Below are 18,235 nucleotides of genomic sequence, written 5' to 3' on the forward strand. Positions count from 1 at the left end.
AGGGTAACTTGTACCCTCACCATCATCTTCACCACCACTAGCACCATACACCATTACCACTACCATCAAACACCATGTGCTACCACCATCACCACCAACACCGTCATCAAACACCACCACAACTATTATCACTCCCCCCACAAAGCAACCGACACCATCACTAACATCATTACTACGACCATCACCAATGCTATCACCCCCACAACAACCAACAGCAAACACCGCATCAAAACCCGACGTACACTATATCCTCCCAGGCCCTTAACAGACAGCCACCTAGCCCTACAGAGCCTGAGAAAGACTCCGGTGTGAGAAGTCTAGGTAGGTAGAGAGGACAGCCAAGAAGCTCGGCCACACACTTTCCAGGGCAGCACTCAAAACACTGCTCGAGGTGAGCTTTTCACATATGACTGAGATTCACCAAAAAAAAAAAAAAAAAAAAAAAAAAAAAAGTTATTCATGTTTGCATTATAGGTTAAGAAATGGAAGGCAAGGTCAAGTCAGCCAACACTCTAGCAAGAAGAGGTGGGAGGAGGAACTCATGATCCCCCACCACTAACTAAGGAGCCATTTAAAGTTGATGGCTTTGAAATGGGGCTGGATCCTTTCTTTAAAGAAGTAGCGTCTGGAAGGCTGACCATGCCCCAGTGGATGGCCCTAGACCCAGGAGAACATGAACAGGACAAACTGGAGTTGGTGGTCATTTAAAAAAGAAGAAGAAATGATGTTAGGAGGTGAGGAGGAGATGGGAGGGGTTAAGGAGAGGAGTCTGAGGTGAATACGATCAAAATACATAATTAAAGATACAGCTTTCTACTATGAAGTACACACACACACACACACACACACACACACACACAGACAGACACACACACACACACAGACACACACACAGGAAAGAACTTGACATGCACTTTCTGGCCAGCCAATGCCTCTGACTTCCACCGGACAACATGGCCTTGGGGTTTCTCAATGTGCTCCTGTTATTCTCCTCCACTGTCCTTGACACTGGGCTCAAGGTGCCATTTTGGAGAGATTCTCAAGGCCCCCCGCTGGCATCCTGCAGCCGCCCTCCCACCTCAGGCCCAGCCGCCCTTGTCATCAGAGCTGATGGAGGCATTCAGAAGGGCTTTGAAGGAGTTTACACTGATCTCCCCTGAGTCCTTGCCGTTTGATTTTTCTTCTTTTAATCCCTGATAGTCTGAAAGCAATTTATCTTAAGAGCTTATCAGGGGCCCCATTTCTTGATGTCTTTGAAGATTGTCAGGAAACAGACAGTGGGAGAGGGGCTGGGAGAAAGGCAGACTCTTAGGATTCATTTACTTCTTTTTCAAAAGCTCAGTGTCTTGTGGCAGATGAAACCCAAATACCAAACACACTCAGCAGACTTAAAAAGAACTATGGCTAAAAGAGCCCCCAGCAAAGGCAGGGAGCACAAGAAAGCTAGCCACAGGGTTGCTAAGAGCCCAGCCTTTGGAGTCTGTTTGCTCCAACAGAGATGCCTTCAAAGCCATTTGTGCCCTAGAAAGAAGCGGGTGTCAGCATGAGACTGCAGTCAGGGCAGAAGCTGCAGGTGGAGCCACTGCTGCATGAGGCCAGGAGCATAGCTTATCACTCAGGTGACCTCATCTGGCCTCTTCCTCACTGTCAGGTATATTGGCCTCCAAAGAAATGGAGAATCCTGAGGCCCACACTAGCTGGAGAAGATCAACCTGAATTCTCCCACTGAGTGTACATATCTGACACATACATGCAGCAAGCCCCAGAAGTTGGCACTTGCTCTTAACGATTTCTCGGGAATGGGTCAGTTGCTGTACCTGTTATGTGCCAGAAGCCATACTGGGGACAAAGGCAGCAGATCTGGGAGCTCTTACAAGTTAGCTAAAGATAACACAGAGAGCGTACCCATTCACATGAGGGATGCAGAGATGCAGGAAGAACTAGGAAGATGACACTTGTGTTATGACAGATAGGAACACAATACCAGAATGTGCTGGATTTAGGGTTGCAGAGAAAAGTTAGCTAAAGATAACACAGAGAGCGTACCCATCCACGTGAGGGATGCAGAGATGCAGGAAGAACTAGGAAGATGACACTTGTGTTATGACAGATAGGAACACAATACCAGAATGTGCTGGATTTAGGGTTGCAGAGAAAAGGCCTTCCTTCTGCTAAAGACAGTGCTGTTTGCCTAAACCACGAGGAAGCTCAGAGAACCTGAGAGCTGCTGCACAGCGGGTAAAACGCTCAAACGGAGGAACCCTGAATCAAACATGCTTTATGATCACCTGACGAATCCTACAGTCCTCGAGAAGGAAAATCACGTTTCAGTAACTGCATTTTTCTCTGTTCACATGAATACACACTGACTGGGTGTACCCCATTTATTTCTGGAAAGATAAAGTAGCTTCCTTCAATTCCTGTGCTTTTCGGCAACTTATTTATTACTTTAGCTTATCCAAAAAGTGTGTATTATTCAGCAGGCACCAAACAAAATAAATCTATATGTTTCTCAAAGATCTGGGACAAGTATTCTAAACACTTTCTGAGAGGCAGTTACCAGGGCAGCCCCACATGCATGTGACCCTGCTGTGTCCTTGTCAACATTACCAGGAACAACATTGCTGTGTTCCTGGAGGTGGACACTAGTGGTCTCATTTCCAAAACATGGACCTAGAAAGTTTGAAGGGCAAAGCTATGCCTTTTCAAAATCTTAAAGCCAACACTCTCAGGCTTGGGCTGCAGCTTCCAGATAGGCACCTCTGAGGCCTCTGGAGAGGAAGACAAAACAGAAGCAGGGGCCCTTCCTGGAGTAACAAATTCCCAGAGCCCACTTAGAGTTAGGATGACAGCAGGAGGCCAGGGATCTCATTCCTGTACTGTATCATAGTACTGGTATCATATCCTGGTACTGTAACATAGAGGTTCAGGGACATCACCATTTAAATCACTTAGTTCAATAGCTTACACACTTAATTTAATAGGGACCATGGAATCCAGCCACTTAACAGTTTCTGCGACCCCTCACACAGCCCCAATACTAATATGCACTGACATGCAAATGATTAACACTGAAACAAAAAACCTGGGAATGTGATATTTGCCCTGTGTGGGGGTGAACATTACTGACAGGCTCCATTTTAGTCTACTCCATTTCCCTTTTAAGAGAACCAGGCATGACTCATTCAGATGCTTGCACAACCCTCTATTAGATTATGAGCCATGGACCTTGCCCTTCACTGGCCTCATTTAATCCCTTAGCCTTAAGAGATGAGGGAAGAACTTTATCTCCAATTTGCAAAGGCGATAACCTAGGCTCAAAGAGTCTCAGCAATTTGCCCCCAAATCACAAAGCCCAGTGTGGGGCTGGAAGTGCACACATCACAACCCAAAGCTCCCTCGCATTTTAGTAAAATCATCTGTTCCCAAGTCTCTCTTTCACAAAGTTTTAATGATTTTACAGCTGCTTTTGTTAGCATTTTATCATAGCAACAAGAAGGAAACCAAGAAATACATGATTTTACATAAAGATTTTGAGCATCCTCAGAATGCCCTATGACCTGGACCAATCCCCATGGACGGCTGCCTGAGTTCTTTCACTACCAACGAATGCTATGGACGTAGTAATGAGAAGAAACAACACTGGGCATAGCTCTTTTTGACTGTCAGATGTATTCTTAGCTGTGAAACTGTGAGGGTCACAGAACCTGGCAACTTGCCAGATCATCTCTGTACTCTAATACAACTGGACTACAGCAGGATCTGTAGGCTCGCCTGGAAGTGGAGGATGGTGCTTTAATTTTTGTTCTGCATGGGAATCTGTGTTAAAAGCATGCATACTAAAACACAAGTGAAAACTCAGCCAACGTTACCCAATGCCTTCCTCAAGGGCACAGGAAAGAAAACCAGGCCTTTTGTTTTGAAGAGAAGCAAAGGAGGAGTTGATCTAGAAAGAGAGGAGGGGAGGTTAGGGATGGATTGGGAGGAGGGGAGGGAGGGAAAACTTCCATCTATGTGTAATGTAAGAAAGAAGAATAAAAGTTAAAAAAAAAAAACCCAGAGTGCCTCAGTTGAGCTCAGCAAAGAGGCTTCAACTTGCAATCCCAGAATTTGGGAGGCTGAGGCAAAAGGAGTACTATGAGTTTGAGGCTAATCTGAGCTACAGAGTGAGACCCCGTTTTTAAAAGCATATATTATCTCAATGGGAAGAAGTACAAATACGAGGGCAAAGGTAGAAATTAAACACTAAGATCTTCTATGAAAATGTGAGCACTGACAAGAAGCAGGACAGTATCTCTTGTGAGGTTAACTGAGTCACAGTCCTTGCACTTTGGCAGCAATTTGCAGACATTCACTCATGCATCTTGAGGAATGGCTGCCACTTTGTAACACAGGAGTATCTACCACATAGTCTCGGCCGACTTGGACCAAAGTCCACATTCCTGCAGAAATTGGACAAGTGTCCAAGAATCCCATCATTAACACTAATGACCTGCTACCAGTAGATAAACAGCATTGGACTGCGAGGAGGCCATGTAATGAAGTCTGCCATCCCTCACTCGTGGCCCAACCACAGACTAGTTATTGCATGATGGAGACTGAGACACCAGACTCTTGTACAGTAGAAGAAATTACTCCTAACTCCTAGTGGTGACTGGGAAAATAAGTAAAAACACAAGCAAGTGGCTACAAGATCAACGAATCAGCTTTCTGCCCAAGGCTGGTCTCTCCAGAACTTCTTGCATGTTGCTAGAGGTGAGATAAATGCTCTAAAGGCAGTCACAACCATAGTCATCACCACGGTAGTAGAAGAGTGAAATGCCAGTGATGGGTGCACATTTCCTGGGGAGAAGCAAAGGAATGCTTACCCCCTCCTTACAGGACTCCAGAGACAAACCAACGTGCAGGTCCAGCAAAGTCTAACCTGGGGAACCAATGAGTTTACTGGACTTACTTACAGAACACAAGTGAGGAGTTACTTAAAGAGTCTGTGTGACCCCAAGGGAGAAAAGTCTCACCCCAGAACTAATGACAACTAGCTAAACAGATGGAGGTCCAAGTATTTCAGTTACCTCCCCCTCCACACACAATCTACACACTCCAGCATCCCCAGAGATTGCAAAGACATGTGCCAATTAGGACAGAATTATACATAGCTAGCTACAGGGTGCAGGACAGAGTGACTGGGATGAGCTGATGGTTGGATGACCCTCTCCATGCCTCTCTTTCTATGAGAGAACATCAACAACAATGTCACTGATCTCAGAGGTCCACTGCAGTTATCATAGCTGTTCTGATGAAGGTGTTGACTGTTACACTCAGAGGCCAGCATCTACAACAGCTGTTTAAAAGTAAGAAGCAAAACACACAAAGTAAAGACTAAAGACATCATTCCTGATGTTCTCCAAGGACCCCAACACTCAGGGTGTAGTCAAGAGACTGAGCATTGGCGCCTGAGGGAGAAAATAACCAGACTAGACCAGCAGCCCCAGGATCTCATAACTAACAAGCCAAGTCTGAGTGAGGAACAAGAGACAGCATAGACTGCACAGTCGGATTTTTCAGGGAGCAATGGCTTAGCTCCTGTCACCAATGTCGCCTGGGCTCAGAGGCTCTAAGTCCAGAGCAGCTAGTTTCAATACATAGTCCACGCCAGGCACTTAGACGTACTCCTTCGTCTCATCCTCACCTGCTGGCATGACCTGAGGCATGGAGTAGTTACATTACATCTACAAAACACAGGGTAAGGGGTTCACTCCAGCCCTCTGCTTTCCTAGTCTCCAGCACCACATTGTAAGGCTTCTGCTAACAAGGACATTAGCCTAACACTGGACTCACTCCCTCAGGCTCAGTGCCAACCTGACAGGAATGACAGAACCACATGCTCTTGTGCCCTGCTGGAGAAAAAGGGAGGGAGGAAGAGGGAGGTAGGGCGAGAGGGAGGGAGGACAATATTAGGAAGAAGGAGCAGGAAGAGAAAGAGAAGAACAAAAGCAAGCCTGCAAGATGAGAGTGAGAAGAGAAGAAGAAAGGAAGCCAGCCCAGCTGGCATATATACTCAACGAGAATCAGGCACGATCTTAGGCCACTCTATTTTAACATTCAAATAACAGCAGAATAGGAATACACAAATATACACAGGTGTACATGTATAAGCAGGTATGTCTATGTACATACGCGTGCATACATGCTTATATGTACCAGAGCACTTGAGTATGCATGAATATGTACATAATGGGCTTCGTGATGGTTTGAATGAGAATGAACCCCATAGGCTTATAGACGTGAATGCCTGGTCCCCAGTGAGTGGCACTACTTAAAAGGATTAAGAGGTGTGGCCTCCAAAAGGATTAAAGGAAGTGTGTGACTGGGAGTGTGCTGTGGGTCTTAATGCCACAGATCAGAATGTAGTCTCAGTTATTGCTCTAGGGTCTGCCTGCATGCTCCCATGCTTCCTGCCATGATGACAATAGATTAAACCAGTAAACTATAAGCAGCCCCCAACTAAATGCTTTCTCTTTTAAGACTTGCCTTGGGCATGGTGTCACTACATAACAACAGAACAGTGACCAAGATGGACTTTTACATGTATATTTTATATAAAAGATGGCAGGTCTCAGAAATGACAAGTGAATTGTCTAAGGCCATAGATGCTATGGGAATGTGGCAGACTGTGTTGGGGTCTATCCCAACATGCTTTAATCTCTTCACACCTCCAAACACTCAGGATACTCCTTGGTGACCCAGGTGTGGCTTCTTTATCATGTTAAGAAGTCTTAAACCTTTCTCAGGAATGTTACCCTCTTCCCATCAGAAACAAACATTCACTCGTTGCACCACTACGTGATCAAGCACACAGAACCACACATGACCATCATGCAGTTAATGGCACCTTGGATTAGCTTCTGAAATCAAAGCTCCCCAGATGCTGTGATGTTTACAGTGAATGCCACACTTATATAACAACAGTGTTCCTGGTACAATCACCTAATCCAATCCAATCATCCAACTTACTCCCCCAACAAACTCATGGGCAGCTATTAGTATTCCTGTTATAAAGTCTTAAAAATGGCATCTATGAAACCCTTGCTTCGTTTCCATTCTGCACATCTTTCTTCTGTAGACTTTCTCAAATGCTTAAAAAAAAATTGCAGGGAATGCAATTTGTGCTATCTGATCAGAGACTCACTATGAAAGGACTTGGGGGAGGGTGAAAGCTCTGTGAGGCCTCAATAGGCAGGAGAAGAGCCCCTCTGTGTTTGGAGGGGGCAGGGTGTTCCCACAGCTGCAGCAGGGATATCTCTATATGCATAAATGTGAGAGAGCAATGGGCACCCAGAGGGAGGTGGGGGCTGCCATTTTGGCTTGCTACTTACCAGCTCTGTGTGAACTTTAAGATGGGCCTGTAGCTTATATTTATCTGGAGTCGAGTAGTCACAGCCGTCAGTGGGACACTTCAGCAAGATGTTACTGTGTTTCTGAATTACATGGCGTTTAAGGCAGTTTTTGGTGATGGAAGAATAGTGACACTGGGAGCAATAATACAGATGTTCCCGGGTGTGGGTGCGGACATGCATGTCAAAATGCACTTGGTACCAAAAAAGTTTGCCTAAAAAAATATTTTCACGTGAGAACAAGGAAGTTTCTTTTATACTAAATTTGATTTCTTTAATTATCATTTATTAACTACCATATTTATCTCCTTTTTCTGGTATGCCCTTCACACTCTCTACCACACTTCTGTCAGGAAATTACTTTTCAAAATGGCAGTTTTCAAGTATTAAGGTACCGCCATCCTTCACATGGTGTTAGGGTTACTAAGAGGGAAAGGAGAGCCAATTATGCCAAACACTACCCTGAGAATGCACAAATGCAAGAGCCTCTGGGTCCTCTTGACCCTCTGGGCTATGGGCCAGGCTCTAGGGTGCCCACTTCCTATATTCCTGCTGTCTGGGAGCTCCCAGAGCAAGCTTCCCCCACCAGCTGGGGAGCTGCTTCCTATGCAGAGCGGCAGCCAGTCTCCTATCCTCTCTACCCAGTTGATGGAGCCACAACTGAAAGCCAGAAGAATGCTTCTTCTTGGTCAGAAGATGGTGGAAGTTGTGGTAGGAGCAGCCTGCAACATGACCCCCAACATGGTCAGCTGTCACCATCCCAGTTGAGTCCAGGAAGGCTCTGACTGCGACTCATGACACTGGCCCTGTCTATGCCAGAGGAGGGTAGCTCACTTAGGAGGTGCTCTTTGCAAAGAAACACGAGCTCAAACGGAACCCAAGGTGATGACAGCATGACAGGAATGGACAGGGCTGCTGGGAAGGAAAGCTCCACTCAAAGGCACACCTGACCAGCACAGCCTTTCCTTACCACAGTATTCACACTCCAGGTCTCCATAAACTTTCCGGATCCTCTCACAAAGACTGGTGTTCATCTGCTTCTTCTGGAGACTGTCTAGGACCTTCATGAACGCTGTGCTTCCGGGATGGTGCTCAGAGGAGGGTTTGCAAGAGTCAGGCTGGCACACTCCCAGGTCCCCTCCATTAGCCACTGTAGGAAGGAGGTCGGAGGCCTCCCCTGGGTTTGACCTGAGACAGCTGCTAGCGTCAGATTCACTGGCTGGCAGAGCAACCGCACTCTGCCCTCCACCTGGAGGGCTCCGGTCACTGTGGGTCTCTGGGTCTGGTCCAGCACTTTTGGCCTTGGCCAGCAACAGTGTGACTTCTTCACCCTGAGTCTGGGCTGAGCCTCCATGCTGTGTGTCCAAGGTGGTCGCAGCAGCAGCATGAGCCTCAGCAGAGGAGGTATCATTTTTCAGTAAAAAATCATCTGAAATCACTGCAAGAGAGTTGAGGTCAGAGGAGACCACACTGGTTTCTAGTTTGCAGGGAGACAGGGGAACACTTTGACTCTGGGGGGCAGCCAAGGGCACATCAGGGGCAGGTGCTTCTCCAGGGGCTTCCAGCTCCCTCAGCCCCACCTCAGGCTGAGCTTCCCCAGGACAAGCGCCCTCCTTGCGCACATCAATTTCTGAACACACAAATTCCCCAGTTGCCAGCTGCAGCTGGTCCCCCAAGGCTTCTTGCTGGATGTCCCCACCAGGCTCCAGGAGGCAAAAGCTCTGGTTGATGGAGCTGGTAAAAACCAACGTCTCCTGGGCCGTCCCATGAACCTCTTGGATGTGGGAGCGCAGCCTGATGGAACTGACAAACTTCTTGAGACACACAGAACAGACATAGACAAAGGGGTGCTTTCTCACATGCAGCTCCAGGGCCTGGTACTTAGTGGCCCCATGGCCACAGAGCTCACAGGCAAAGGGCCACTTGTCCCCATGGACCAGCATGTGGCGGTCCCGGTCTAGCTCATTCTTGAACTTGCGCTCACAGATGTGGCAGTCATAGAGCAGCTGCCGCTTGCCCTCCCGCGTCATCAGACGCAGCTCGTCCAGGGCCTCCTTGACCTTCTTGTCCTGCGGATCATGCATGTCCCGGATGTGCTTGATGAGGTTCTTGACATCCGAGTACTTCTTCTTGCAGAAGCGGCAGTGCTGTTTGATCTTCTTGTGCACCCGTTCGATGTGCACCTTGAGGTGGCCCTTGCTGAGGCAGGTGAAAGAGCAGTAGTCGCAGGCGAACTTCTCTCCGGTGTGCTTGCGTAAGTGCACATTGAGGTTGGCCTTGATGGCGCTTGCATAGCTGCACTGGGAGCACTTGTATGGCTTCTCATTGGTGTGGATCCGCAGGTGGGCCTGCAGTGAGTGCTTGAACTTAAAGACCTTGTTGCAGTACTCACAAGTGAAGATCTTCAGCTGGGTGGGACCTAACCTAGGGAGGGAAGACAGACTGTTAACTTTTGGAGACCTTGAAACTTTCCAACGAACCAACCACACAGGGCTGTGCAGTCAGCTACAAGGGAGCAGGGCAAAGGTGAAACGCTGACTTATTCAGCAAATAAGACTTAGGGACAGAACAAGATAGACAGGGACAATGATGAAAGAGGGTGCTGGTCCTTGGGGAGCACAAACTCTAGCAGGAGAGAAGGGTGTCCTGCAATGTCCCACAGCGGCATGGGAGTCACTGAAAAGAGTATGTGTGAGAAGACACCTCTAACTGAGCAGAGGCTGCTGGGAAACCCCTAAGGTAACATCCGGGCCAAAGCTTAATGAACAAGAAAGGAGGTGGTCAGAGAAGGAAACAGGAACAGGGGCTCTGATTCACACAAGCACAGTCACCAGGCATGCGCCAACGCTGTGTTCACTCTGGGACACATGAACAGCAAGGTCAGTCTCCATGAGGCTAGACATGATGAGCTTATTCAACAAGTCTGATAATCCACACCTGCCTATCCCCTCCATTAACTGTCAGTGGTTCTCGTCCTCTTTGAGAGCTTGCGTGAGAGAGACAGTCTTGAGAGTAAGAGCCTTGGCCTTTCCCCATGTCCTCCTTTCTTCCCAGAAAGGTAGAAAACAGATGAATGGTAACGAGTTTGGAACAAGATCTATAATCTTCTACATGGCAGGGATGCGCCTGCATGTGGCGAGCAACAGCTAGCAAGAGCGGCATCTGCGAGGCCAGCCAGTGGCGATGCAGCTCTTAGGTCGGGGAGACAGGCTTCCGGGCAAGCTCACTGCTGATGTGAAGCACACTCCTCCCTCCTGGAGCTCTCACACAGAGCTGATGACTGACTCACCACCAACTATCCTCTTCCACCATTGCTGGCTTAGAGCTCAGGTGGGGAAAACAGCACTGCCTTTATCCATTTCACATGCCATTAAATAAAGAGTTTCTGCTGACTAATCAGGCGTAGCGGGCATGTGTTTGATTCCGCATACATGGTGATGAATAAAAGCAGGGCCTGCCTCATGGAGCCTGTCTCTTTCAAAGTGGCGAGCAGTGCACTGAATGAACTGGCAGAGGTTCTGACAATAACCAGTGAGTGTTTACACTAAACCCTATGCTGGCTACTCAGTCCCCACTTTCATCAGCCCAACAGCAAACAAATGCTTAGTGACTTGACCCCTAGGAGCCTACGGCCTCTGGAGCATGCTCACCCTTCCTCGTCCCCTTTATTGCATGAAATCTCTGGTGCACAGCGCCTCCTCCACAGTGTGGCTGTGCACTTGGAGAAGGCTCTTTCAGAGGGGCTACTTCTGCTACCACACGGCAGGCACTGGAGTACGTGAGCATGCCCCAAGAACAAGAACAGTGAGGGAGAGCAAGGAAGCAAGAGAGAAGGCACCTCTGGCCTCTGCTGCTTCCTCTGGAAGGGGGATTAAGCTAGGCAGGAAGGATTTATGACACACTAATAGCCATGCAGTGCTATTAGTTAGCACCACTAAACTATGCCTACCGCAGATACAAGGTCTGTATTGATGAGACCATTCATACAACTGTCTCTTTCGATATAAGCACTTAAGTGGACTGCGGTCCATAAATACTAGACAGTACAGCTCACATGATGAAATTACAATATTCAAATGTGAAAGTTACATGAAGGCTTACATGCTAAGCCCAACGCTTCTTTAAGGAAGGTAATTTGTATCTTTCCCAAATGACAGAGACATCCAGAAGGTGATACATTGTATAAAGAACACTGAGGAGAAAAGCCCTCTATTCATAACATTAATTAAACAAGCAAATCTCAGCATTTCCTCCTCTGCTAGAGACTAAGTAGTCTTAAGAGAATCTTTTGCTCTTGTTTTTATGATTAGACAAATACCTAGCAGAGGCCCGAGTGGCCTGCGTTTGGGGAATGTGCTGCATCTGGTGACAACGCTAAGCAGGCTCCATTTGATTTTAAGCTTGAGCCATCAGTGACGCCTGTGACCTAGTAGTACACAAAGCTGTGATGGGCTAGGATGCTTTTGGAATTTCTGAACTTAAGCAAGTGTTCCCTATTTGGTAAGAGAGGCACTGCTGAACAACATTCAAAGGTCACATATCTACTACAGTGACTCCACCTTGAGGAATCTATATGAAAGAAACAAGAGGCCAGCCAGTTAAAGGAATGAACACCTTCACTGCCCATTTTTCACAACAGTTAAAAACAGCGATATCCTTGAAGGCTCTTCCATAGACACACACTTTCTTTTCAGAACCTGCTCATAAGCTTGTCCGTGGACTGACGTCAACAAGGCCCTATCCAGCTGAGACACATCAAGAGAGCAATAAATAGCCCATGTTCCAGGAGGAGGGCAGTTCTTGATGTCCATTAAGGTTTTGAGTTTACACTCCTTATGCAACAATTTCATTTGGAGCAATGTATACTTCAAGAAGTCTTGAAGAAGCATGGGATGATGAATGTCCCAGAGTGTGAGTCCCTGCATTGTCTATCACAGCAAAGCACAGCTACTTGACCTGAGCTTGTGGCACATGCCTATTGTCCTCACATGCAGGAGGCTGAGATGTGAAAACTATGGCTTTAAGGCCAGCCTAGGCTACATAAGCTTTTTATACATATAATTTTTATTTTTAAAAATAATTTATTCAGATTACATCCCGGTTGTTATCCCCTCACTTGCATCTTCCCATTCCCCCTCCCTCCCTCCCTCTTTCACTCTATTCCTCTCCCCGAAGTCTGTGAGAGAAGGGGACATCGTCCTCCACCATATGATCACAGCCTATCAGGTCTCACCTTGGTAGCCTGCTCCCCCTTCCTCTGAGTGCTACCAGATCTCCCCAACAAGGGGAAGTAGTTAAATAGGGGCACCAGAGTTCATGTCAGAGTCAGTCTCCACTCTCCACACAACTGTGGAGAATGCGCTGTAAATTGGCTAGATCTGGTAGGGGGGTCTAGGTTTTCTGCATACATTGTCCTTGGTTGGTACAGCAGTTTATGCAGGCGTCCCCCGTCCCTCGTCCCAGGTCCAGATCTGCCAGCTTTGACTGTCTTCTTGTAGGGTTCCTGGACCCTGTGGGTAGCTTTTTTTTTTCTTTTTTTTAAGCTATTTAAATTATACTAGAAACACATAAGAAAAAGACATTTTTGTTTTGTTTTGTTTTGTTTTGTTTTTCGAGACTCCTGGCTGTCCTAGAACTTGCTTCCTCAGGCTTTTATCCACCTGTCTCTACCACCCAAGTGCTGGGATTAAACTCATGCACCAATACTGCCTGGTAACAAATATTTTCAAGATGTACTAAAAGCAAAATATTTTCAAAGCGCATTAAAATTTTAAAGTAAAAATAAAAAAACAGTACATTTAGTATTTTGTATTTGAAACCAAAAAAACTATATATATGTATATATATATATATATATATATATATATATACACACATATATATCTGATATAGATGTATATATATTAGTATATCATAAAGAAATAACAAGTATATGTAGTGAACTAGCAGTGGTAGTGGTTCCTGTAGCTCTCACCATGAGGGTTGTTTCAGTTTTCCCATGGGAAGGTAGACTCTATCACAGTACATGCAAACCAGGGCCTGTTTGTACCCTTCATAGTCGAAGGATACATCTGACTGGGGAACATGTGAAGACAAGCACATGCTCAGCTCTTAAGGAGCATTCCTCCGCCTTGGTCTCTGAGGAAGAACTATACTAGGGCACGATGGAGCTAAGCTAATGAGTTAAGGCCCTTTACAGATAAGGTCAGCAGTAGCTCCAGACCAGCAGATCGACAGATCTTCCCTGCTCTGTGCACATGGCACTTGCAGCCCACTTCTGACTAGAGCCCATGGGACAACTCACCTGCTTGACTTCATGGGCTGCTCATAAGGGGTCTGCTGAATGGCATATTCTTGGTACCCTCTCCTTGGCACCAGGTCTGCTGCAGTAGTCTCAGGAGGGGCTGCTCCTGTTTCAGGGGGTCCAGCCTCCACTGGAATAATCTTGGTAGCACCTGAGATTGACACACAGTACATGCTTACTGAGAGGTAAAGGCTAGCAGTAGCCCTGACCCTGACCAGCAAAATCAGCAGGCCCTGGGGGGCATCTTACTATAGGACTTCTATGTAACACACTGGTTTTCTTATTGACATAACTCATTTAAGTGTGTGTGTGTGTGTGTGTGTGTGTGTGTGTTTCTAGTATTATGTCCAAATGTCTTCTTGAAGTACAGTTTCACTTGATCTAATTATGAAACAGGCAAATATACATATGTCACTTGCAAAAATTTCTACAAAGCCACAGCTATTAAACTTGAAGCAAGTATAAAATTATATTAACACAGCAGTCAACAAATGGGGAGTGTGAGCACCCTAATATCACTGATTCTCTTCCCATGAACAGAAATGGAAGGTTCAAAGAGAAAACCAGCAGAGTCACCTTTGCTTCTGCAACTTTATAGCATAAATTGACTTGAGACCTTTCAGCACAGGTACACTGTGTGGTTGTGCGTGCATGTGCATGTATGGAGGCGTAGATGTGAGTGTGTGTGAGTATATGTATGTGTGGGTTGGCGCATGAGTCTGGGTGGGTTTAAGTGTGAGAGTACATGCATGTGTGCATGAGTAGGCATGACAGTTGGAAAGAGTGTGTATTAGTGTGTGTATGCATGTGTGTTGAGTGTGTGTATCAGTACAAATGTGACAGTTTGAATGTGAGTGTATGTACGTGTGAGTTTGAATCTGTGGGTAGACTGGGGCAAAGATTGTGATAGAAATTTCTAAGACACCAAAGGGAATTCATTGTGTTTTTACCCTCATAGGAATCTCAAAATACTACCACAAATTTTTGAGAAGAATAGTGGAAATTTTCTCTAACTACCACTGAGAGCAGGGAACTGTCCTATGGGACTTTCCTTTCCCACAGTAATATTTCTCTGAAGCAGAGTGGGGTAGATGAAGTGACTTTCCAGGAAATTCAAGTAGCCTAATTTTATGTGGTCTTTTCTCTCACGAACACCTTCCTTTGTAGTCAATTATAAAAGAGAAAGCGTATTAAAGAGTTTTTAATTCCAGTGTCTACTATTAGCACTGCAAACAGATACTTAGAGGGGTGAGCTGTTCTGAAAACCCTGACCGCGCCCTCATTTCATTTGACAGCTAATAGCCCCAATCCACAAAAGGGAAAAAAAAATGATACCTTGGAATCTATCATAAACTGTGCCGGCTAGTGTTTATGTCAACTTCTACAATAGTTTGGAATCTACCCCTAGTGCTGACTAGTTTTTACATCTACTTGACAGAAGCCGGAGTCACCTGGGAAGAGGGAACCTCAACTGAGTACACACCTCCTCCATCACCCTGGCCAGTAAACAAGCTCTGGTGCATTCTTTACTAGTGCTAGATGTTGGTGGGCCCAGCTCTCGGTGGGCAGTGCCAACACTGGGTGGGTTTGTGTGAGAGGGCAGCCTGAGACAGGTGTGGTGGCAAATGACATTAATTCCAGCACTCAGGAGGCAGAGGCAAAGGTAGGTAGATCTCTGTCTGGTCTACAGACTGAGTTTCAAACAACCAGGGCCACATGAGGAACCCAGTCTCCAAAAGCCTAAATAAAGAAATAAATAGATGGAAGAAATAATGGTAGGAGGAAAGGAAAGAAAGAAAAGAGAGAGCGAGCCATGAATGAGGAAGCCAGTAAGCAGCACCCTTCCTCCATGGCTTCTGCTTCAGTTCCTGACTCTGAGCTCCTGCCTTCAGTTCCTGACTCTGGGCTCCTGCCTTCAGTTCCTGACTCTGGGCTCCTGCCTTCAGTTCCTGACTCTGTGTTCCTGCCTTCAGTTCCTGACTCTGGGCTCCTGACTTCAGCTCCTGACTCTGGGCTTCTGCTTCAGTTCCTGACTCTGGGATTCTGCTTCAGTTCCTGACTCTGGGCTTCTGCCTTCAGTTCCTGACTCTGTGTTCCTGCCTTCAGCTCCTGACTCTGGGCTCCTGCCTTCAGTTCCTGACTCTGTGCTCCTGCCTTCAGTTCCTGACTCTGTGCTCCTGCCTTCAGTTCCTGACTCTGGGCTCCTGCCTTCAGCTCCTGACTCTGGGCTCCTGCCTTCAGTTCCTGACTCTGTGTTCCTGCCTTCAGTTCCTGACTCTGTGCTCCTGCATTCAGTTCCTGACTCTGGGCTCCTGCCTTCAGTTCCTGACTCTGGGCTCCTGCCTTCAGTTCCTGACTCTGGGCTCCTGCCTTCAGTTCCTGACTCTGGGCTCCTGCCTTCAGTTCCTGACTCTGGGCTCCTGCCTTCAGCTCCTGACTCTGGGCTTCTGCTTCAGTTCCTGACTCTGGGCTTCTGCTTCAGTTCCTGACTCTGGGCTTCTGCCTTCAGTTCCTGACTCTGTGTTCCTGCCTTCAGCTCCTGACTCTGTGTTCCTGCCTTCAGTTCCTGACTCTGTGTTCCTGCCTTCAGTTCCTGACTCTGTGTTCCTGCCTTCAGTTCCAGACTCTGTGCTCCTGCCTTCAGTTCCTGACTCTGGGCTCCTGCCTTCAGTTCCTGACTCTGGGCTCCTGCCTTCAGTTCCTGACTCTGGGCTCCTGCCTTCAGTTCCTGACTCTGTGTTCCTGCCTTCAGTTCCTGACTCTGGGCTCTGCCTTCAGTTCCTGACTCTGGGCTCCTGCCTTCAGTTCCTGACTCTGTGTTCCTGCCTTCAGTTCCTGACTCTGGGCTCCTGCCTTCAGTTCCTGACTCTGGTCTCCTGCCTTCAGTTCCTGACTCTGTGTTCCTGCCTTCAGTTCCTGACTCTGGGCTCCTGCCTTCAGTTCCTGACTCTGGGCTCCTGCTTCAGTTCCTGACTCTGTGTTCCTGCCTTCAGTTCCTGACTCTGTGCTCCTGCCTTCAGTTCCTGACTCTGGGCTCCTGCCTTCAGCTCCTGACTCTGTGTTCCTGCCTTCAGTTCCTGACTCTGTGTTCCTGCCTTCAGTTCCTGACTCTGTGTTCCTGCCTTCAGTTCCTGACTCTGTGTTCCTGCCTTCAGTTCCTGACTCTGTGTTCCTGCCTTCAGTTCCTGACTCTGGGCTCCTGCCTTCAGTTCCTGACTCTGGGCTTCTGCTTCAGTTCCTGACTCTGGGCTTCTGCTTCAGTTCCTGACTCTGGGCTTCTGCCTTCAGTTCCTGACTCTGTGTTCCTGCCTTCAGCTCCTGACTCTGGGCTCCTGCCTTCAGTTCCTGACTCTGTGTTCCTGCCTTCAGTTCCTGACTCTGTGCTCCGGCCTTCAGTTCCTGACTCTGGGCTCCTGCCTTCAGCTCCTGACTCTGGGCTCCTGCCTTCAGTTCCTGACTCTGTGTTCCTGCCTTCAGTTCCTGACTCTGTGCTCCGGCCTTCAGTTCCTGACTCTGGGCTCCTGCCTTCAGTTCCTGACTCTGGGCTCCTGCCTTCAGTTCCTGACTCTGGGCTCCTGCCTTCAGTTCCTGACTCTGGGCTCCTGCCTTCAGTTCCTGACTCTGGGCTCCTGCCTTCAGCTCCTGACTCTGGGCTTCTGCTTCAGTTCCTGACTCTGGGCTTCTGCCTTCAGTTCCTGACTCTGTGTTCCTGCCTTCAGCTCCTGACTCTGGGCTCCTGCCTTCAGTTCCTGACTCTGTGTTCCTGCCTTCAGTTCCTGACTCTGTGCTCCTGCCTTCAGTTCCTGACTCTGGGCTCCTACCTTCAGTTCCTGACTCTGGGCTCCTGCCTTCAGTTCCTGACTCTGGGCTCCTGCCTTCAGTTCCTGACTCTGTGTTCCTGCCTCCAGTTCCTGACTCTGTGTTCCTGCCTTCAGTTCCTGACTCTGGGCTCCTGCCTTCAGTTCCTGACTCTGGGCTCTGCCTTCAGTTCCTGACTCTGGTCTCCTGCCTTCAGTTCCTGACTCTGTGTTCCTGCCTTCAGTTCCTGACTCTGGGCTCCTGCCTTCAGTTCCTGACTCTGGGCTCCTGCCTTCAGTTCCTGACTCTGTGTTCCTGCCTTCAGTTCCTGACTCTGTGTTCCTGCCTTCAGTTCCTGACTCTGGGCTCCTGCTTCAGTTCCTGACTCTGTGTTCCTGCCTTCAGTTCCTGACTCTGTGCTCCTGCCTTCAGTTCCTGACTCTGGGCTCCTGCCTTCAGCTCCTGACTCTGTGTTCCTGCCTTCAGTTCCTGACTCTGTGTTCCTGCCTTCAGTTCCTGACTCTGTTCCTGCCTTCAGTTCCTGACTCTGGGCTCCTGCCTTCAGTTCCTGACTCTGTGTTCCTGCCTTCAGTTCCTGACTCTGTGTTCCTGCCTTCAGTTCCTGACTCTGGGCTCCTGCTTCAGTTCCTGACTCTGGGCTCCTGCTTCAGTTCCTGACTCTGGGCTCTGCCTTCAGTTCCTGAATCTGGGCTCCTGCTTCAGTTCCTGACTCTGGGCT

The 18,235-nt window shown here is 47.8% G+C and overlaps 1 protein-coding gene across 4 annotated transcripts in view; it reads right to left on the reverse strand.

Moving 5' to 3' along the window:
- The window catches only part of ZFAT (zinc finger and AT-hook domain containing), a 178,338-nt gene that overhangs the window by 87,360 nt on the left and 72,743 nt on the right, over positions 1 to 18,235 (reverse strand). For all 4 annotated transcript variants that reach the window (XR_014773203.1, XM_084750387.1, XM_084750386.1 and 1 more), the window contains exons 5-7: positions 13,699 to 13,849; positions 8,365 to 9,818; positions 7,377 to 7,609 (exon numbers count right to left, since the gene is read on the reverse strand). Coding sequence is in view for 3 of the 4 variants with exons in the window: in XM_084750387.1 (XP_084606513.1) it covers positions 7,377 to 7,609; positions 8,365 to 9,818; positions 13,699 to 13,849 (1,838 nt within the window). In the remaining variant the exon portion in view is untranslated. The remainder of the gene's footprint in view (positions 1 to 7,376; positions 7,610 to 8,364; positions 9,819 to 13,698; positions 13,850 to 18,235) is intronic.

The sequence above is a fragment of the Acomys minous genome, assembly GCF_964271855.1.
Source record: "Acomys minous genome assembly, chromosome: 12".
NCBI classification, from domain to species: Eukaryota; Metazoa; Chordata; class Mammalia; order Rodentia; family Muridae; genus Acomys; species Acomys minous.